This window comes from Saccopteryx leptura, chromosome 2 (genome assembly GCF_036850995.1).
Source record: "Saccopteryx leptura isolate mSacLep1 chromosome 2, mSacLep1_pri_phased_curated, whole genome shotgun sequence".
NCBI lineage: Eukaryota > Metazoa > Chordata > Mammalia > Chiroptera > Emballonuridae > Saccopteryx > Saccopteryx leptura.
The window spans coordinates 308,716,765-308,739,755 of NC_089504.1; the positions used below are offsets into that span (position 1 = coordinate 308,716,765).

The following is a 22,991-nucleotide window of genomic DNA, read 5'->3' on the forward strand; positions in this document are numbered from 1 at the left end:
GATGCGTTGATAAAAATGCTATGACTGGAGGCTCCTAGGAACCTAGCTTTGCATTTCTTCTAGGAGCATTGGTCAGGATTCACGAACTTGGCTTTCCAGACGACTTTACAGAATACCACGAATCATGAGACTCGACTATTCTTGTCCAAAGCCCCATAGCGAGTTTGCAAAAAGTGAGAACTATCTAATGCAGATTTCCACGACAGGTGTCCTTTCGGAGTCCCTCACGGCTTTCAGGCCCTTGCTCCCACTGTGGCACTTTGGATGAGGGGGCCGCCCCACCCCCCACAGCAGTGCTGAGGAACATCTGCACAACCCCTGCTTTCAGAGCCCCTGTGCTTCAGAAGGGGCTGTACTGACATGACACATCTGGAGGAGACATGCAGACGTCAGAGTAACGCATGATGCCAGGTTAGCGGAGGTGAGAGGAGGCAGCAGGAGCATGGCCCACCCAGAGGAAGGCAGCTGGAGGCTGGGACACCTCTGGGGAGGAAAGGACGCAATAAAGTCAAGCCATCTGGACAAGCAATGGGGGTCAACCACAGTCATAACGGGCTGGGCCTTCAGGATCTCTCAGTCCTTCCCCAACAGGGTCAAGCTCCCGGCCTCACCTCCCCCTTACCTGTCACACCCTCCACGATCCCTGCGCCCTCCTGCCCACATGATCTCAGCTGAGTCCCCTAAGACTCAGGGGGCTGGGCAGGTCAGGCATCACCACCTCCAGTTCCCAGATGAGGAGCTGGCGTGCTGCCCCGGTTGCTAGGCAGCAAGGGGGATGTGGACTCTGGACTTGGTGGCCGGTGCCTAGGGTTCATGCCCATGGCCGTTTTCTTGAGGCCGTGCTGAGAACAGAACTGCTGGCTTCCCAGTGCCTCCTTCCTGAATTGTCAGACCGCCCCTTGGCCCCAGTCCACCGTCTTCTGCCACACGACAGGAGGCAGGTATTCTGTTACTAAAGGGGACACAGAAGCCATGCAGGAAGTAGTTTCTGGTCCCACCTCCTCTCATTTCTGTTTAAACCCAGTTCTGGGGCTGGGGGGATGGAAGATGGCAGCCTCTCTGGTGCCTTCTCGGAGCCCGAGGTCCCCTGCTCCTCACAGGGGCCCAGTGCTATGCAGGCCTGGCCAGCACACCCAGGCAGCATCAGAGCTGACACGGAGACCTGTTTCTGGGTCCCAGGGGCATAAAGTGTCAGAGAGGGGCCAGTTCTTCTGATTGCCCTTGAATGATGCCAGGTGTGAGAGCCCACGCCAGGAGCAGCTGAGCCATCCTTGGCCAAGCAGAAAACCAGCTGGCTTAAGGTCCCCGAGGAAGCAACAGGTCTGGAGCATGGTCCCTTTCCGAGAGGCCTCACTGTGTGGGACAAAGAAAACATCTCCCCTTCTGCCTTGCAAAGTATCATCCAGGTCACTCTCCTGGATTGATCAGATGGGCTGAGTCCCTAATGCAAACTCTTCTGTCCTCTGTCATGCCGGCCACTCTTAGGTGACACTGCTGTCTGTTACTACCCTGAGGTTTGTGTGCACTCCTACACTCGATTTCTGATTGTCTGAGTTATTGATACATGTATTCCAGGGCACGTTAACGGGTCTCCATTTTTTTTCCCACCATAGCATACCTGAGGGACTCCAGACCTTCTTTTAAAGAACTCAAGGACTCATTATGGCTGGGAATATCACCTAGAGGTGACAGTGTGCCTGGCCCTCAGAAAGGATGTATTAGAATTTAAAATTTTTTTTTTCTTTTTGTATTTTTCTGAAGTGAGAAGCAGGCAGGCAGAAAGACAGAATTCTGCATGTGCCCGACACAAATCCACCCAGCATGCCCCCTAGGGGGCAATGCTCTGCCCATCTAGGGCGTTACTCCATTGCAACCGGAGCCATTCTAGCACATGAGGCAGAGGCCATAGAGCCATCCTCAGCACCCGGGCCAACTTTGCTCCAATGGAGTTTTGGCTGTGGGAGGGGAAGAGAGAGACAGAGAGGAAGGAGAGGGGAAGGGTGGAGAAGCAGATGGGCGCTTCTCCTGTGTGCCCCAACCGGGAATTGAAACTGGGACTTCTACACACTGGGCTGATGCTCTACCACTGTGCCAACCAGCAAGGGCCAGGATGTATTAGAATTTAAGAGGGTGTTTCTAACTTTTAGAGGCTCTCCTGGGTGGCGTGGGGCAAGATCCCGCCCCGATACTCCTACAGTTGAAAATGACCAATGAAGTAGGAAGACTAAAGTCCTCATCCTAAATTTATAACATTTATGTCTGACTCACAGAGCATCAAGTTTCAAGTATTGATTAGAAGCCTGGGATTCCAGCAGCAATAGCCTGACTGGGACCCGAGTCTATCGGAGTGAGGTCCAACTATTATTGATCAGTGATGCCAAGGGTCTTGGGATCCCATAAGGCATTCGACTCTGCACATGCGTCTGGGTTTGCTGTCTGTACCTTGCATCCCGTACTCAGTCTCTTTACCAGGTTAGCATTGCCTCTGATGCATACTATTGCCTTCTTCTCATTTCAAGAGAAGGAAATGGAACCAACACACAGGCAGCATACCCAGCACTTGGGACAGGGCTTCACCGGTCCAGTGACCCCTGGCCCAAGGCGCTCTGAGAACCAGATGAGTGTTAAGACATCAGAGGGAGGGTGCTCAGGTGCTACCCACTTGTAAACTATACCAGAAGGGTCTCAAGTCCCAGGACATGCTGGGGGTGTATCCAAGAGTCCGTGAAGGGGAAGCTGGATCACTAAATGGACAGTATGGATTTCGCCCATGACTGAACGGCCCAGGGAAGCCCTGAGACACAAGGTCCCGGCCTTTTTCCTGCTGTTTTGTCCTGGAATGTCAGTCTGCAGTCAGTCTACAGGCGGAATGTCCAGGATCTCCCTCCAGCCCTCCTGTGCATCATTACCCAGGGCAATGCCACATCCTGACTCAGCATCGTCCCACACTGCCATTTCTGTATAGCTTGGAATCTGGCAATTGAAAGTGAAATCGGAGCAAAAGAAGGAAGATGAAATTTGCAGATGTTACAGGAAAGAAAAGAGTCAGCAAAGATAGGTAGAGAAGGGAAATAAATCCAAAAGGAAGGCATAGCGAGAGAGAAGGTGAGGAGAGGGAGCATTACTGGAGCGTTATTGAGGCTGCCGGCAGTACTCACGTGTTGTGGAGCACACACCAGCCGCAGTGGGGGTCACCCGAGCCAAGGCACTCGCTGCAGCTCCGGTACTGACCACAGGACTCCACAGGCACTCTGGTGAGCTGGAACAGGACAGCAAGAGAGACAGTGGTCAGGGTTTCACAGAACACTCTGTCGTGCACAGAAAGAGACTGCACTCAGTCAGGAGTATCTCCTAAAACAGTGGAGGAGCTTGAAGGGATCTGGAGGCCCAGAACTGAAAGGGACCTTGCGTGATCTTATCTGGGCAGGTGGCCAAGGTGGCCATGTAAGCACGTGCCCAGGGGAGACAACCACCTGTTATTTTCTCAGAAATCTCTGGGGACAAACTCCATAAAGGCCATATGAACTTGTCAGAAAAAAATACTTCAATAGTCTACATTGAAATTGGCTCACCACCGAAACCCAAATGAGTCTCTACAAACATCCAATTCATCCCGTGTCTGTTTCTTATCCACGGAATAAACACAAATGTTTATTTTGCCTCCATTCTTGTTTCTCTTCCAGCATAAAGTGTTTTGCCTTCTTCTCAGCCCTTCTCCTTCATAATCTCTGTGGTTCCAGAGAGCCTGGAACCCAAGACCAAGACGGTCACCGTCCCTTTCTCCTGCTGCTCCGCCAGGTGTCATACACCCACACTGAGCTGTTACCTGCCCACGCCCTCTCTCTCTGTGGTGGCCACCAGGCTCTGAAAGTTTTCTCCCTGGTGCTTTCAAAGAGCAGCTGCTGTTATTTCTCCTCCTCCCACCTGCACCCTTTCCGTGAATAGAGGCCGCCTCTCCCACCGCAGAACTTGACACGCGTGGTCACCAGCCACTTGTTAACATATAACGTTCCAGGTGACATTACGTTTAGCCCAAATGCTTCCATTCTGGCATGCTCGTGAAGATTTGTTTTCATTTCTTTGTTCTCTGGTGGAGGTAGTTTTGCCTGAATGTCTTCACTCTGACTTCTCAGGGTCCAACAAATAGAAGATACTTAATACTGAGCCACAGGATCAAATGAAATAAAAAAAAAATTTTTTTTCTATATAGCCTTGGCCTTATTCTCCATGTTGCCAGTTTCTTCTTTACAATTTTTTTTTAAATAAGTCATTCTTTTCCATTGGGGAGAGACATTTTTATCTCAGTGGATGATTTCTTAGGTACTATTTCAGCTTGAGCTAAGAGAATTGGGTGGGGTCGTCCTTTTAAATTCTGTGCCATCAGACAACAGGCACCAAATAGCAAGAGCCACGCTGACCTGACCGGACCTCTGTGCTTCCGAAGCAAATGCAGACGCTGCGTTTCCCCGCTGCCTCATGGGGCCTCTGCTCCCTAAGATTATGTACCGCTTGACAGGGGCTACTTGTAACTCATGCCCAAGCAACTCGGCACCAGAGCCTGCTCAATTATTGTCAAAACACCCTTCTGGAATTGATTAATAATTAATTTCAAAACCTACAGGATCTTTTTCCCTTCTACCTTAATTTTCCCATTCCATATACTGTATGTGTGTGTGTGTGTGTGTATATATATATATATATATATATATATACTGTATGTGCGTGTGTGTGTGTATATATATATATATATAATTATATATAATTATATATATATATATATATATATCTTTCTCTTTTGTTGTTTTCTCAAGTACACATGGAGCATGCTTAATGACCACACTACAGTTTTCCTTCTTCCAAGTTACCTGTTAGCTTTTTGTTCACATTCTTATAGTTTTGCCCTTGGCCTTGGGGGCCCACTTGCCACATTCTCAGATGTCTTTTTGCACATTTGGAATATTATCTTTCCTTTTATGACCACTTATGTAATCAGCATGAGCCATGCCTGGGCTCTACCTACACATAACCTTGCCATTTTTGCAATTAATCCTGGCAATGAGTTTCTTACAAATTACCCCGCTGACTCAACACACGGCCAGAAACTCACCCTCTTCCTGTGACCCCCTTAATTTCATTCCATACCTCTTAAGTGGGCATAAACATGCTGGTCATATGAGCAATATAAATAATGGTTCCCAGCCCAAAGTACTTGGACTTGGAGGAATTCGTGAGTGGTAATGAGGTCCACAAGCCATTGGCAATATTTCCAAAAGCCTAATGGAAATATAATTGTGGCTGTTTTCTGTGTGTGTGCATACCCAATGATGTATGTCCTATATTAAGAATAGGAAATATATTATGACTTCATAAATGCAGTTTGTTTAGTAGGCAAAAATCTTTCAAAACACGATGCCTGGAAGGGGAAAAAAAGTAATAAAAAGGGGCCATAGATGGTGAACATTGGCTACATAAGTATGTAATGATGTTTTCATGTGTTACAGCTGCTTGTCGAACACCACATATTTGCATGGGCTTAAAGAGAAAATCATGACTTGTCCTATTGAAAGCATTTTCTTGGTCTACCTTTTATCAATATCCTCCCCAGTTTCTCCCATGGATATGTGCTTTATTTGTCTTGCGTCAACGTGCCGTGGGCTTCCAGGGTGTGTAACATAAAAAGCCAACCGTTTGGCTGATCTTTGACATTGTCAAAGGCCTTCGCATTTAGATGTCTAAAAATATCTTGCAACTGGTGTTTAAAGCTGTCAGTACCTGAGATTGGAAGGCCTTTGCTCCCTTGATTTTAAACAAGAGTCATTTCCGTTTGGTTGGAAAAGGTGCCGAAGCTTGCAGAGCTAGGTTCAAATCCTTGTTCATCCTTGTCCATCAAGGAGATCCTATTGTCTCTGCATCTCAATTTTTCTCATCTATAAACATGGCGATAAACACCTCCCCTTCCCCAATCACAGATGACCCAGTAGGTCTGAAGCTTTGCATGTGATCAGGCATGTGGCGAGTGATCACTATCATTATCTTTGTCATCAATGCCCATGCTTCATCACACTCTCCTGTTATCTCTCTCCCACATCGCAGCAGGCTGCTCTGACCATCTTCCTCGGCCTCCTGAATTCGGTCAGGAGTTTAGCGGGCCTGGAAAAAAGTTTTCTTCTTTTATATCTTTTTATTTGTTGCAGAGACAGACAGAGTCAGAGAGAGGAACAGATAGGAAGAGAAAGAGATGAGAAACATCAGTTCTTAGTTGAGGCTCCTTAGTTCAGGGGTAGTCAACCTTTTTATACCTACTGCCCACTTTTGTATCTCTGTTAGTAGTAAAATTTTCTAACTGCCCACTGGTTCCACAGTAATGGTGATTTATAAAGTAGGGAAGTAACTTTACTTATAAAATTTATAAAGCAGAGTTACAGCAAATTAAAGCATATAATAATAATTACTTACCAAGTACTTTATGTCGGATTTTCGCTAAGTTTGGCAGAATAAATCTTTATAAAACAACTTACTATAGTTAAATCTATCTTTTTATTTATACTTTGGTTGCTCCGCTACCACCCACCATGAAAGCTGGAATGCCCACTAGGGGGAGGTAGGGACCAGGTTGACTACCACTGCCTTAGTTGCTCACTGATTGATTTCTCATATGTACCTTGACCATGGGGCTACAGCAGACTGAGTGACCCCTTGCTGGAGCCAGCAACCTTGGGTCCAAACTGGTAAGCCTTGCTCAAACCAGATGAGCCCATGTTCAAGCTGGTGACCTCAGGGTCTCAAACCTGAGTCCTCCACATCCCAGTCCGACGCTCTATCCACTGCGCCACCGCCAGGTCAGGCTTCTTTTATATCTTGAACACATCATTTCCTCCTTGAACTGTGATGCCTGCCCCTGAATCATTCATTGCTTCCTCTTTGGGATGAAATCCTGGGGTTATCCCAGCTCCTTGGACTCAGGCAGTGATTTTACCAGCTACTGTAATAGGTATGCATTTTGCCTTGCTTTCCACCTAGGTGGGTTCTTAGGGGACAGGGACATTAAGTTTTATGAGACTCAACTTTCTTTAACCTTAACTTTGAGGATCTTTCTATCTATATTTTTAGTCATTTTTTTTTACTTATGCTGCTGAACTTTATCTAGGTTTTCCCTATTCTTTTTAAAGAGTGGGTGCTAAAACTAGGGGAGCCAGCAGGATTCTGACAGACCAAGGAGGAAGGTTACTATTATTTGAGAGCTAGGTGCCACCCCCTCACATTTCCGGGGTTTTTCCAGAAGAAGGCTCAGCCCGGGGAAGTCGTCAGAGTAGCACTATGAGGCAGCATACTCTGGCATGGTCATACTCTCCAGCCTCATCCCAATCTACACTGTTGCACAGTCTCACTTCCCACCCCACAGGTAATTCTGGAAAGAGTCAAAAAATTTCCCGACACTTTAAATCACTTTTGAAAACTAGATGTAGTCCACCATTTACCTTGGTGCAATTCCATACCCTTGTGGCTCTGATTACCTTCCATGCATTGCTGGTCAGTGCCACAGGTGGCCAGGTGGCTCCCGAGCCACCTTGATGCTGGGATCCTGTCTCCCCAGACACCCAGAGTCTCCACCCACACCAAACACCAAACGAAGCCGCCTCCTCCATCCCCCATCTCTGGCTCCTCTCCTGACCCTGGAACACAAACCACTCCAGATGCAGAGACACACGATTAATTAAAACCACCCCACGCTGATTAAAGTCTTAAGCTCCAGTGCCAGGCATGCTAATTAACTGAGTGAGGGAATTCAGACCACAGGAAGAGGTGAGAAAAGAAAGTCATGGAGGGGGGAGTTTGCTTCTGCCTAGAGAAGAAATCCGGTGGCCATGTGACCTGAGCTATCCTAGTGATGAATAGTCTCGGAGACCACAGAAGATTGAGGTCCGTCCCCTGGCCCACAGGACTCCACGAGAGGTGTTGATTAATGTGGTTTATGTAGCTCCTTCACTGCTGCTAAGAAAGAAGCCTGACCATGTCTCAGAAGCTTCATGTGTGCCTACATTGTGCTGGGGGAGAACAGGGCTCCCTGGGTAGAGGGCTTAGGGTAGGCTCTGCATGTAGTCTTTCTGACACATTCGACTGGCTTTGCGCAAAAACCTATTGGGTGGTATGACATGTCCTCAAAAAATTAAACATAGAATTACTATATGACCTCATAATTCCACCCCTAGGTATACACCCAAAAGAATTGGAAGCAGAGACTTGAATGGATACTTGTACACTGGTGTTCACGGACGCATTATACAGAACAGCCAAAAGGTAGAAGCAACCCAAAGCATCCATTGACAGATGAACGGATAAAAACAACGTGGTGTATACATACAATAGAATATTCATTCTTAAAAAGGAAGGAAGTCCTAACACCTGCTACAACACGAATGAACCTTGAGAACTTTACGCTAAGTGAAATAAGCCAGACACAAAATACAAATATCGTATGATTCCACTTCCATGAGGTATCTGGAGTAGCTGAATTCATAAAGACAAAAAGTCAGTCAGTGCTTGCCAGGGACCGGGGGAAGGGCACAGGGAGGCAGTGTTTAATAGGTGTGGAGTTTCAGTTGGGGAAGATAAGAAGAGTTCCAGAGATGGATGGCGGTGACGGTCACAGCACAATATGACTGTACTTAATGCCACCCAACACTTAAAAATGGATAAGGTGGTAAATTTTATGTTATGTATATTTTACCACAATGAAAATATTTAAGAAGAACTGATTAGATAGATGTAAGAACACCTATTATTCTCTGCTCAGCTTCCCGGGTCAAGGGGGAGAGGCTTTCTGTTGGTAGACTAATAAATTCATGTTTATGAAATATTCTGAGATCCTTGAGTGAAGAGATAGGCATCATTCCTCTTTTCAATTTAATCTGAAATGGACAAAAGAGTTTTGGATGCATGTCCCTTATCGTGTATTGTCATATAACTGGATCTTCAGTCTCGGGCTCGGAACCTCCATGCCCTGATTGGGGAAAATAGCATCACAGCCTGGTTCTACCTAGACCATTCCTCACCTCCTAGCCTTTCCAAGAGGCACAGGGAGGAGGGGCTTAGAATTCAAATGCTCCTGGTGAGTCAGATGGCCCCTCCTGCTACTGCTCATCCCCTGCCCTGCCATGTCTCATTCCCAGGTGTGATCGTGAAACACCTGCCTTCGCGTTCCCACCCCGCCTCTCTTTCCTCCTACATTACCGTTCCAGAGTCACACTGGTAAACTTTACCCTTTTGCCACGAAGGTAAACTTCCTTAATGTAGCATAGTTACGCCTGGTTCTGAACTAGTGCTAACAGAGTCATCATCTCTGCTCCCTCACTGGTCCAGCCCCATGACTGAGGCCATGAATTACAAAATAGTGGGCTGAAATAGGAAGACAAGGAGTAACTGAGAATAGAGCAAAGGGTCCAGACAGGATTTCAACCCATGGCTTTGGCCTTTAGATACTTCTGCACTCTGATCCACAGAGCCCTTTGCCTGTGGGCCTGGGTGTGCTCGGGGCAGCCGGAGGACTTACTTGTCCAGTTCCCTTGAACCCTGGGCCCCACTATTCAGCCCTGTCCAGCTTCCTTGATATTTTGAAAGACGCTTTCCTCTGGCAATAGGATCCCACTCTGCCTGTTACCATTAGCATTGCAAAGAGTGCCTGCTGCTCCGTTGATAGCATTCAGGAATGTTCCATAGACAGAACGTACAGCTTCTGTGCATACCTCTAATTTGTTTAAGCATTTGACGTTCTGGTCAAAATGTGAGTTATTGCTCCATCTCTCCTCTTGTAATTGGATGCTAATGCTACAGTGGCTACACTGAGCCCGATGGTGGGAGTTAATTTAAATGTCTGAAAAGCTTCTTCATTTTTTTTTAAATTAAGTGAGAGGCAGGAAGGCAGAGAGACAGACTCCCATATGCGCCCTGACCAGAATCCACCTGGCTAGCCCCATCTGGGGCTGATGCTTTACCAATCTGGGACTGCTGCTCTATTGCTCAGCAATCAAGCTATTTTAGCACCAGAGGCAAGGCCATGGAGCCATCCTTAGTGCCTGGAGCCCACTTGCTTGAACCATTCAAGCCATGGCTGCAGGAGAGAGAGAGAGAGAGAGAGAGAGAGAGAGAGAGAGTAGAGAAGCAGATGGTTGCTTCTCCTGTGTGCCCTGATCAGGAGTCGAACCCGGGACTTCTACATGGTGTGCCTATCTATGCTCTACTGCTGAACCAACCAGCTAGGGCTCAAAAAGCTTTTTAAGAACCCAGTTTCCTACAACATTCTCAAAAAAGAAAAAAAAAATGAGGAAGACTACCCATTAAGGAACTCCAAGGAGCTGCTGGGGAGCTGTTAGGTTGTATAGATGCTCACCGACCCTCATGGCTGTCCTACCTGGTCTTTTTTTTATATTAATTTTAATGGGGTGACATTGATAAATCAGGGTACATATGTTCAGAGAAAACATCTCCAAATTATTTTGACATTTGATTATGTTGCATACCCCTCACCCAAAGTCAAATTGTCTTCTGTCACCTTCTATCTGGTTTTCTTTGTGTCCCTCTCCTCCCCCCACCCCCTACCTCTCTTTCCTCCCTCCTCTCCCCCACCCCCTCTCCCTCTCCTCCCTCCCCCCACCTGGTCTTGTCACTATGCAGAGAAAGTAGAGTTCGGAGAAGTGAGCCCTTTTCTAGAACGTTAACTCTGCAGTGCATGCAGGTCTCAGTGTCCCAGTCCTGGGGAGCCCCTCAAAGCCTCTCCAGGCACCTTTCTTCCCTTTCATAGCCCCTGGTCACCATTCCAGGATTCATTTTGCTGACTTATCTCCCCATGGGTCTAACATGACCAATGGTTCTGCTGTCCCTTGTCTCCCCACGATGAAGTCTAAGCCCCGCCCTGTCCCGACTGGAACTTGTGTTAGGTGAGCAGTGGCTCAGAAAGCTCTATTTAAGTTACTCCCTGTGCCTAGGACACAATCATTCACCTGTCTGCTCTCAGGTGGCAGGTGTTTTTGAAGGTGCAGACTCTCAACAGAGGCAGAGGCCAGGAGCCTGGTCACAGGCTACGGCAGATTGTGTCACGAGTTCCGACTTTTCACGCCCCTAAAGTTGCCTTCTATATCCAGTGGTGGGATTCAGCTGGTTTGTACCGGTTCGGGAGAACCAATACCTAATTTTTTGTTGAGTTTGGGGAACCAGTTGTTAAAATGGCACTTGTAATCCGGGTTCTCTCTCAGGTGGACGCCTGGGCAGTCACACAATGTGGAAATCACAAATTCACATTTTCTACTCTTTTTTTTAACGTTCATCTGAGCAAAAGCGTATTCCAAGCACCCATAGTAGTGTTCATTCCGTCCATAGATGAAAATTGATGTTAATGACTACCGAGAATTCGTGGAAAATGTTTTTAAAAATTCCCAGAACTATGCAATTCCTGAAAGTGTTCAAAGAGCTAAAAATAATGTCAGAACAATTGCTGTAAGTTCAGCAGAAGCAGAAGGGGTTTTTTCAAAGATGAACATGTTATGTTCGGAGAAGAGAAGTTGCCTAACTGTTCCTAATATATCAAACACAATGACTATTAGTTTAATTGGCCTATCTCTAAAGGAATGGGATTCTACCCCTACTGTGAAAAGATGGGTAAGGCTAAATCATACAGCTGATGATGCTCGGATACAAGCAAAGAAAATTGCAAGTGAGGACACTAATCAAGAAGCAATATGGAAATATTTTAACAGGTTTTTTTTTTTTTTTTTTTGGTCAGGTATTTAATATTTTTTCATTAATATTTTAAAACTCTTTCTTATAACACAATCTAGATTTGTGTACCTCTTTTATTGTTCTTATTTAAGTATTAAATGCATGAAATAATAAATTACCTTTTGGCATATCATTTTTTTATACTTAAAATGGTCATTAGGACAGAGAACCGGTTGTTAAATTATTTGAATCTCACCACGGCCTATATCCCTACCCACAACCCCCACCTGGCCTCATGGTGAATGCAAAGGTGGGGTGTACTTCCCAGCCCTGGACCCTGGGCTTGGCCTCAGGTTTAGATTTGACCAATAGGATGGCAGCAAGTACAAGGCTAAGGCTTGAGGTGTGTTTATGTCATTGGCCTTGACCTCATGTGCTTCTACCATTGCCACAAAAAGAGCTCCCCTGGGTAGCTGCTTCCTCTTCAGCCTGAGCCCCAGATGAACCCACAGTGGGCATGCCGGATTCTGACCCACAGACAGGAGATAAGCCCAGCTGGTGGAGCAGTTTGAAGCAGGACTACCCAGCTGGGCTTAGCCTAAATCAGCAGACATGCAATGACTCTCAGGTCCATGAGTATGAGTAGCCCTGCTTTTGTGCTACGGAGTCTGGGTGTGGTTTGTTACTCAGCTTTATTGTAGCAATAGCTCACTGACACACAGGTCCTGGGCAGAAAGTCAAGCCCAGGACCTGCAAAGACCTGGGAAAGGTAGAAGGAAAAGGCAAGATGGAGCAGGGATAAGGTTGCAGTGTGGTAGTGTCTTTCTAACCTGAGTATCACATAGGTCCAGGTAGACAGGAGGTCCTAGGCCCCTGGTTCCACGGTGGGGCGATTATTAAAAAACTGGATAGGACATGACAAATGACTCTTCCCAGTATCTCCCAGGCTGATCAAGACCTCTTAATTCTATGACAACACATCTCCAAATCTCAGGGAGGCTCAGCCCCCGTGGAAAGTGCTGGACAAGATTCTGGAAAGAGAATACAGCTAGCTCTCCAGAGGTGAGCCGCTCACTGAAAGTACAGATTTTCCCACGACCCTCTGGGCTGCCTCCCCAGCTGCCCCGGTGCTGGGAAATCACTTTATCCGCTTGGCAGGAATAATAGCTCCATGGAATAGCTTGCCTTGAACTTTACAATTGCTCCTGCTTGTTCCTGGCCATTAGGCTAGTCCAGCAGGGGCCTCACTTGAGAACAGACTGGTGTACAGGGTCAAGGGCTGTCACTCTTGTCCACACCTGCCTCTAGGCAGGAGTTCTGGGGTCAAGGTCATCAATACTCAGAGCATCACGGACAATAGCCCCAGAGCAGGAGGCTTGGAAAACTGAGGTCCTGAGCTCTAATCTGTTCTGGGCTTCTGGGTGACCATGGACCAATCCTTTCCCCTCCTTTTGTCTCCACTGACTTATTTTCAGATTGGGGGACCCAGGCCTGCTCTGCCTAGGGGAATCTGTCACAAAATACTACTAATACAAATGGCCTGGGAAGCTCTTTGCAAATGCAAAGTAGCAGATGTTGTGGAGGGCTGTAATTTGCTGCTATTAATAAGTATAAATGCCTAATAGGAAGCCAGTTTGCTCTGGAAATTCGGACAGCCAAGGAGCAAGCGTGGATGCTGGAATCATCAGCATATGCTACTTCTCATTAGCAAGTGGCTGGAGCTGAGAGAGAAGCTCTCAGCGTGCCTTCTGCAGAGCCTCGAGAAATTGCCCCATCCTCCTTCCTCCTCGCGTGGGCTGCGCCACACTGGCACACACACTCCCTCTTAGCTGTGCCCCTCCCCGCACAAGAGAGCAAGAGAGTGATCCCTTCTCTGCTGCACAGACAGGAAAGCCACAGCTCAGAGAGGCTGCAGCCTGCCCAAGGTCATACAGCAGGGTGGTGGTCAAGGTGGAAATTGAAATGAGGAGCTGGGCCGCTGCACACAATGACTCCCTGCAGACAGCCCCAGGGGATTGAGAAGCCTCTAGTCCCTCCACTGAACCCAGGTTCTTGGGTTGGAAATTTCCGTTTTGCAGGCTGCTTGCTGTAAACCAAGGCTTGGCTGAGTTCAGGGGCTGCAGGGCCCCTCCAGTGGGCAAAGGGTTCCATCCCGGAGTAGGAGCCCTAAAGAGAGACTGACAGCACGTCTCAGTGCAGTCCTCCTCTTTCAGGTAGACTTCCTGGCTTTTTTCAAATGTGACTGGGAAGAAAAACAGAGTTTGGAATAGTTTTATCTCAGTGCCAAGAGAGCAGAGATTAGGGGGAAAGACAGACCTGGATTTGAATCTGAGGTCTGCCATTTCCTGTGTGATTAGGACGACTGATTTGACCTCTCTGAGCCCCCTTTTTCTCATCTGAGAATAACAGTAAGCACCCAAATGGCTGTCTTCAGGAGTAAGGTGAAATGTGAATGTGTTAGTGCAATGCCAATAACAATGCTCTGTCTGTTATTCAGGATCTTTTTCAGATAAAATGCTGGCAGGAGGGAGAGCTGGTGTGAAGTCATCTCTCTTCATCGGCCACACCCTTAGTACTCAGTCAGGCATAGCAAATGAAAATTGATGAGCAATGGAGTAAACGTTCCATGGAAGAATGAATGAATGAGTGACGAATGAATGAATGAATTTGGTTCCTCTCCGTCTCCAGCATATTCTCAGGACCCCATGGAGTTAATCGATTTGACAATCTTGGCTCTACCCTAAAACCTATCCTTTCTGGAGCATTGCCACAAGTTCGTCTCAGCGTTAATATCAAATTCTCTCCCCTCTCTGGGCTACCAGGCTCGCAATCTCAGGAGGGATTTGGAGGCCTGACCCCCTGGAGTTGTACTGTTACAAGATGAGTTTTCCTGGGCAAGCCACACCCACATCCCCGCCCAGAGAGCCACCCGGCCAACATGCAGGCAGGGAGGGGCCAGGGGTGGGGGGAGTGTTCTGGCATTCACAGAGTTAACAGGCGAAAAGGAACTTGGAGACAATCTGGCTTCCCATCCTCTCCTATTTCAGGTGAACCTCAGCCGCTTCTGTGCAAGGTCACATGGTCACAACACTATTCTTTTGACACCCAATCCCCAGGTACAGACTCCTGCCCTCTCTTGACCCAACTCTAGGGTCTGGGCTGGAGGAAGGGGTAGAGTCTCCAGGACCCACACTCACTGGGGGATGTGAGCGTTCCTCCCACCCCCAGGCTTAGCAGGTGTGAAGAAGCCTTTGTTCTGGGGATCAAAGTGCTGCTACTCTCAGATAGAGACTCTGTCCCCTCAGAACTGGGGGTGAGGACCTGCAGGTGCTGGTCCCCCAGGCTCAGTCTGCTTAACCCTTTGAGTAATACGAACGTTCATGTATGTCTCCTTGCCTCCTGACCATCCAGAGTACAATCGATTTATTTTGAAAACGTGTAAGGCGACATTAAAAAAAGGCAAATGTATGTTCTTTTTGTTTCTATTAATTGGTTATCAAACAAACATGATTTTAAGTTTATAACACTAGAACTGGAACTAATTTCATTTTTTGAAGAAAAAAAACCAAAACTCCCCGGGGGTCAGCGAGCATGAAAAAAACTCATTACTCAAAGGGTTAAGGGGGCAGGGCCTTGTTCCAGCAGCCCAGGAGAAGAGTGGGGAGCAGAAGGAAGCGGCTGGGACGGTGACCTCTCAACCCAGGCCCACAGCTGAGCCGAGACCCTCTGGCTCCCTGGAGCACTCTTTACGGGAAGTGGCGGGGAGTCCAGGTGAGCATTCTCCTCTACATCCAGCATCCAACCTTTCCTCTGACTTCCCTCAGTCCAGGGCACAGCTGGTCAGGGGTCCCCGCAACTGTCTGCCCACTCAGACCAGAGTAGTGGAGTGTGAACGGTACACAGCTGTGCACAGCACACAGCAGCCTGAGGGTGCGTGCCCAGACAAGTGTGCCTGGTAATAGGAGCGGTGTTTGCATACCTCTATGGGCAGAAAGTGCTCCCGGCATGGGGAGCGTGTTTGGGAATAAATTCACCGTCCTTGCGGACACCCCCATCTGGAGAGGTGGCGCCTTTGGATCATAGACAAACCTCTTCCTTCAAAAAGGAATCTGACCCTGGGAAAAATCATGGTGCCCAAGTGAATGGAAACTGATACCTGGAGCCAGGAGCCTCTCAGGTCCCAGTGCTGTGTCTTGAGAAGGAGACACGCATGCCACACAGATGCCTGAAGAATCCCGAGTCCACTCTCTTCCTCTGCTCCGCTCCCGGCCCCAAGAGAGCCACCTCACTTTCCCATACCTGTGTGAGCTCCCCGTGGGGCCAGGGACCAGCCTGCTGCTGAGGAAGAGGAAGAGGAAGAGGGTCCTCTGATGTCCAAGACCCCTTGGACAGGGGTCATCTCTGCCCACATGAACTAATGTAATGTGTCTTTCTCATTAAGAGATGTTGCCTTGAGGCTGTTTTCCAGCCACTCTTCAAAGATTAAAAGGACAACGGTTAAAATGAGAGCAGTTCACAAAGGTGTTTTTTTTTTTTATGCTTTCTACACTGCCGGCGGGGGGTTAGATTGGCACTGCTTTTTCGAGGAGTAATTTGGTAGTTATTACAAAATCTAAAATTATGCAGCAGTCTACCTCTCGGAATCTTTGTTGCAGAAATATGAGCACCTGGGCGCAGGGTCATGGCTACAGATGTCCGCTGTGGCTTTGTACCTGACGATGAGCACTTGGGAAGAACCTAACAGCCCATCCTTACGGGCTGGTTAAATACATTTGTGCTACCTCCACATGCTGCTATAATGTTCATCTGCATCATCGACAGGGAAAAATATCCATAATCTATCCTTGAGTTAAAAAAGTAATTTTCAGAAAAGTACATTGACTCAATTTTTATTTTTGAAAGACAACTCCAGCTAAGCATTCCTCTATGCACATAAATATTTTTGTGCAGGGAATAACTTCTGGAGGGATAGGAAAACTGCTAATAAGTAGTCAGCTCTGGAGAGTTTCAATTTTTTTCATGGAAAGGGTATAATATAAAAATATTTTGACTTGGGAATGAAAATAATTTTTGAACGATGCATTAACCTTTAGTTTCTTAAACCAAAGTGATTAGTCAGCCCCAAGTTTATTTTCAGGTCGTTTGCATGTTTCATGACGACCAATTTGATTTCTAACATTTGGGAACTAAGTAAAGGGTCCACGGCTGATCGGTTTGTTCCTGTTGGCCTGTTTGAGGATGACCAGCACCTGGGGGTTGTATCCTGGCCACAGGAAGGATTTTTTTTCTTGCAAAATTAATCAGCTCATGGTGGGTGGGTTTGTGGTGGAAGCAGACATTTGTCTAGTACAGGGGTCCCCAAACCTTTTATACAGGGGGCCAGTTCACTGTCCCTCAGACCATTGGAGGGCCACCACATACAGTGCTCCTCTCACTGACCACCAATGAAAGAGGTGCCCCTTCCGGAAGTGCGGCAGGGACCTGAGGGGGCCGCATGTGGCCTGTGGGCCGTAGTTTGGGGACGCCTGGAGAAGGTAAGTGATCGTTGAGTGAAAGCTCACCTATCCACCCAGAAGCTTCCCCCAGGAAAAATATATCCTCCCCACCTAACACCAACAGAACCCCCCTCTCAATGCGCAGAGTGAGGAACAAGAAACTCCTGCTCGTGGTTCCCAGGGTTCCGACTCCATCATGCAGTGATGGTGGGGGTCAGCTCAGCTTCCATGAAGAGGGGTCCTGGTGGGGGATCATCACAGGTCTGCGGGTCCTGAGACCTGGGCCCTAGTTCTAGACCTGTCCTCAACTTGCTGTAAATGTCCTCTCTTCCCCGGCTGTCACTTTTCAGACATAAATTGTTCTCTACTGACCTTTCTACCTGGAAGATTCCACCCTAATTAACTATATATCTTAAGGCTGGAAAGCCTCCAGAAATTTCAGTCCAGAATTGTCCCCCATTTTATTACCATCTTGGTAACTTAATCTGTCTGAATAGTAGAGATGTACAGGGCTGCCCCTTCCCTCGTTCTTGAAATCTTGGAAAGGTTAGATGATCTCCAACTGAGATGGGCTTTGTTTCTGAGAAAGAAAATTACCAGGCCTGGTGGTTTGTTACCACCATTTCTATCTGCCGTTAACGTGAACAGTTGTGAGGGACAGGTTGGTACGCACTCACAACTCAGTGGTGGCTGCCCTGAGACCAGCCCAATGGGATGAGAGGAGCACAGGCCTTTTGAACCTGGATGTAGGTTCAAATCCTGGCTCAGTCACTGGTCAAATGTGTGACTTGGGGCCAGATACTTATGGCGTTGAGCCTCGATGCCCTCTGTGCATATGGGGATAACAAAGGTGTCTCTCGGCTGTCAGGTGACAGTGAGACCCCGGACACGGTCAGTGTGTGGTAAGGTCCATTCCTGCTTTTCTCTAACTGGGACGAGAGCAGAGTCAGGGGCGCCACTGTGCCACCCAACCTTTGTTTTCCAGGAGGCAGAGCCAAGAAATTAAGGCAGAAGCTCCCATTTCCTACTGCCAGGAGCTGACCGCATTGATCTGGAGCTGCAGGTCAGCTGGTTTCCATTGGGAGGGTCACTGTTGAGGGGTGTGTGGTGGTGGTACGTCCGTTCCACGTGGTGTGCGGCTGGGCCACCCGAGCTGCCTCAGCCTGAGAGTGGGAATAGATCTCCCCTTCTGAAACGAGAAGCGGCTGGTCAGGGCTATATTTAGACGAGGACTTAGGTCACAGATAACTGCTGGCCTGGAGAGGGGGTGGGATGGGAGGAGGTGTCTGCGCCTGATTGAGGTGTGCCCATTCTCGGAGCACGTGTGTATGTATGGTGGGTGGGACCCGGGGAAGACCAGGGACCTCGGCCACCCCCTCTCTCTGTAACAGTGATGCACAGCCCCTGTGAAACGCCAGACAAGCTCACAGCTGGAGAACCTGGGAGAGGGGCCCAGGCGTGGAGAGCCCTCTGGGGTGGGCCGTGGGTCAGCGGGGAGTAGGCGGTGCAGCTGTTAGAACCTGGGAGAGGGACCCAGGCGTGGAGAGCCCTCGGGGGTGGGCCGTGGGTCAGCGGGGAGCAGGCAGGGCTGCTGTTAGAACCTGGGCTCTGTGATCGGAGGGGTTGCCTTTCAGATTTTAGCTCTGCCACTTAATAGCTTGGTCAGGCACTTAACATTTTCAAGCCTCCAAAAGGTTATGCTGATTAAATAATAGAATATGTAAAACACTCAACACTGTTCCAGAGCATCTGCACCAAATGAAAACCGCAGCTCTCATTACCCTGACGACAACCGGGGCCCACTGGCCCTTTGGTTTGCTTCTCCTTCTGGAACAGAGAATGTACCCCCAAATAAAAAGTTCAGCTTTCAAGTTCCACTTTAAAGGTTTCCAGATGTGTCCCCGCGACAGCTGAGTACTTCCGCCCGTTACCTTATCAGACGTGCTGGAAGAGGGGTGAGAACTCGCAAGAACTTGCAGTGGGACCTCATGATCTTATTTCTGACTCACCAACTCCACTGACTGACCCTTTCCACAGGGGGTGGGTCTACAGTCAGCCCTGCGCTCGCTAACCGGCTTCCTGCTGCCTCTCCCCTGTCTGGCTTTTCCAACTTCAAAAGCAGCCTTTTCTCTGCTTTTAAAGAGCAGAGGACAGAACAAGGAGGGGAAACCCTGCATGAATCCATTTTATTACCCATAGCACCTGGGCAAGTTAGGTGACCCTGGGAAGCCATTCTAACTAGTAGATGAAAGGCGGTCAAGGTCATCTGCGGCCTTATTCTATGCAACCTCTTCCCTGATCTCTGTGAACGGGCAGGATCCAAAGCTGGCTGTGAGGCTGGGGGAGGAAACTGTGCTGGCTCCTGGCCAAACACAAGAGGCCGTGCTGGGTGTTGGCATGTGGGTACATCGGTTGGCACGGCAGGTCTGGCAGGCCAGGGGTGGGCAGCGGGGCCCAGCATGGGGAGATTGGCACAGAGTCCAGCGGACCCTGCTGTGACAGGGACATGAGGCAGCAGCCTCCAGACATAAAACAGGACGTTTGCTGAGTCTGCAAATAGATCTGCAGGCCGCAGGGCTGGTGCAGTGCAGCAGGGAAGCAAAGTGGGAGAACTGGGGCAGGCAGCACACGCTGCGTGGGGTTCATTTAAACAAGCTCTTCTCCAATAAGCCTACTCGGGATGCTGCAGTGAATGCGGCCAGAGCTAGACCGGAGTCTGGAGCATGCGGGGGGCTGGTTTCACGAGCAGGGCTCTCTGCATAAGCTCCCAGGCCACCACGGGCTGAGTGTGGGCCACCTCAGGGGACCTTACAACTCTGGGCGAGAATCAGGGCAAATGGCAGAGAGGAGGGACAGACAGAGAGATGGGCTGTAGGCGAGGGGCTCCAGACCTAGCTGAGCATGGGAAGCAACTGTAGAGCTTTTAGAAAAATGCTGATGGCCAGGCCCAGTTCAGACCAACAAAACCAGAATTCCCAGGAGTTCGGCATATCTGTATCCTCTCAAAGCACTATCCTCCTCTCTTCATCCTCCACTAAATACCCTGGTGACAGGCCAGGGTTGGGAAAATTGGCCCCAGCCGTGGGGAACAAAAGAGCTGGGTGCTAAGGATGATGTATGTATTTCTGCCCTGGAGTCTGAGAAATGCAGGAGGCTGAGACCCCTGAGCACAGAGACAGGTGGGTGGGCGTAACAAGAATATTGGACCGCGGTGTTAGGCTGGCTTCACAATTTACAAAGCAAGTCCAGGGGCATGATGCACGTGACCTCCACCACAATCTGGTGATGATGCGGGGATGACAGTCTCCACTTGGCTGTTGAAGACACAGGTTGGAAGAGGTTTAGTGACTTGCTCAAGGTCACAGAGCCAGTGAGTGGCAGGGCTGGAATTCCATGGCCTGAGTCCACACCCTCCGCCTGCCCCGCAGCTGGGGCAGCCTCCCTCACCACGGGGATCCCCTCTCTTGCAGGGCCAAGTGGCCATAACTCTCCCATGAAGAGCAGCAGCTGCCAGAACTGGCTCCAAGCATCGTGGAAATTGATGAAGGCAGACTGGGGTGGAGAGGGCCTGTTTAAAGAGCTCTTTGAATGGGTCTTTAGCCAGCATGCCCCCAAAGTAGATTCTGTCTAACATATACAACTCACACCTACAGATAAGGCTTCTCTCATCTGGGGTCTGGCATGATGTGGGACTGGTGTGCAGTGGGGGAAGATGTCACCTTGGCAGGAGTGGGGAAGGGGTGGCGTGCTTGACTTCATGGGATTGTACCAATTATGGAATTGTTTTATGGACTCCAGGGGCTGTCGACTTCAGAGGTAACCTACGTCCTGGGGCAGCTACTCTCTGGAGTTCAGTAGTAAGTCCATGTCATGTCTTGGGGCTTTGAGGGATGGTCTGGGGACATGGAGCAGCCTGAGCCCACGAGTTGGCCAACACATGGGGATAACCTGCATGCCACACGGCTCACAGCACGGCTATGCTGAGGACCAGCTCTGAGTCCACAGACTCCTAATTGGGGGGCTCCCTCCTGGCCTTCTAGGCTGTCAGCTGGTCCTGTTAGCTCAGCTTCCTAACCACAGGCAGGTCCAGCAAATCCTTGGCCCCTACAGGCATCCTTGGCCAGCAAGTCCTTCATAAAACCGCTCTTGGGGCGGAGGACATCTTTGGGGAAGAGGGCAGAGAAGCTGGTGAGAAAGCTCCCCTGCAGAGGTCCCAGGCAGACCCTGCAAGAGCCCTGGCCCTCGGTCCTGCTCACTTAGACTCAGCAAAGCCTAGAGAGGGTCGCCCGAGACGGTGCTTCTCTGTCCGTGGTTCCTTCACGAGTGAAGGGAATATGGAAACAACACGAACCGAAGAGTGTCATGTCCTTAAAAGGCAGACTGGAGGCTGGGCTAAGGGTGGCACAGGGAATGTGGGGGTGGTGGGGATGGGATGGGATGGGAGGACGAGGGGCAGTCAGCTCCCCCCCCCCAACAGCCCCTCCATGTGATCTTCCCTCTTCTTCTTCTCCCCTTTTACTGTTTATTAGAAACTAGGTGGCAGGACCACTCACTCACACCCCAGCCTGAATGAGCTGTCCCTGATGGCCTCTGCTGAAGGCTCCTTCCTGGGAGCAGAGCGGGGCCATGGGAGTGACAGTCCTGTGTTCCCAGTGGCCTCAGGAACGAGGGACCCTGGCTGACCACAACCTCTGCCTTTGGAACTGAGTTTTCCTCCTTTTACCCTATCTCCTCCTCCTCATGTCCTGTGACCTGTCTCCTGGTGACCCGCATATGTGCATAATTGTAGAAACTGAAGCTTGGTGCTTCGTGACACTAAGAAAAGGTCCCCACACTCATGCAGACCACAAGAAAACACCTGGGGGGAGAGGAGGAAAGTAACTATGAAAGCATGCACCAGGCTGCTCAGACCTCATGCAATGAGCAAAAGCCCCCGTGCTGTGCTGGGTGAGACCCGCAGGCCGCCTCACCCAAGCTTCTGCTGGATGCAAGCACTCATCACCACCATTTCTGTACCGTGCTCGCCAGCGACACCCACTTGCAAGGGAAACAGTAAGAACTGTGCTCATCACTGAACGTACTCAGATGTGACTTATGAACTTATGAAGAAGTTTGATGCAGCATTAACTGTGCTTATCTATACTGGTGATCTCATTTGTCGCTTGTGTACCATGCTCTCGATTCCTCATTACAAAAACAGGAACTGGCAGTATCCTTTACATCTCTTGGTGACAAGCCTTGCTTGGTGATCCCAGCTCTGCCTCACCTCACTACAGAGGCTAGCCAAACAGTCCAACCTCCCAGGGCAGCTAAAGAGGCCTCCTCCACCACCAGCAGACAGAGTCGAGGTCCTGCGTGTAGGGTGTGGGCGGGACACCTGTGGGAAGATGCATCTTCTCCCTGTGGCAGGTGACAGTCCAGCCGGGCAGATGGAAACTAACTAGGCCTGCACATGGATGTTTATAGCAGCTTTATTCATAATCGTCAACACTTGGAAGCAACCAAGATGCTCTTCTGCAGGTGAATCGGTGAGTGAACTGTGATACATCAGACCATGGGATATTACTTGGCGCTACAAAGAAGGGAGCTGTCAAGTCATGCAAAGACGTGAAGGAAACCTGAAACCTCAATGTATTTTACTAAGCAAAAGGAGCCGATATGGAAAGAACATTTTTTATGATTCCTCCTGGAAGACAGTGAAGAGACCAGCGGTTGCCAGGGGTTAGAGGGAGAGAGAGGGCTGCATATGTGGAGTACAGGGGACTTTAGGGCCATGAAAATATT

The 22,991-nt window shown here is 49.1% G+C and overlaps 1 protein-coding gene across 1 annotated transcript in view; it reads right to left on the minus strand.

Moving 5' to 3' along the window:
* PLXNA4 (plexin A4) overlaps positions 1-22,991 on the minus strand; it is a 419,755-nt gene that overhangs the window by 101,735 nt on the left and 295,029 nt on the right. Inside the window, exon 5 of the mRNA XM_066362710.1 lies at positions 3,159-3,259. Coding sequence (XP_066218807.1) covers positions 3,159-3,259 — 101 coding nt within the window. The remainder of the gene's footprint in view (positions 1-3,158; positions 3,260-22,991) is intronic.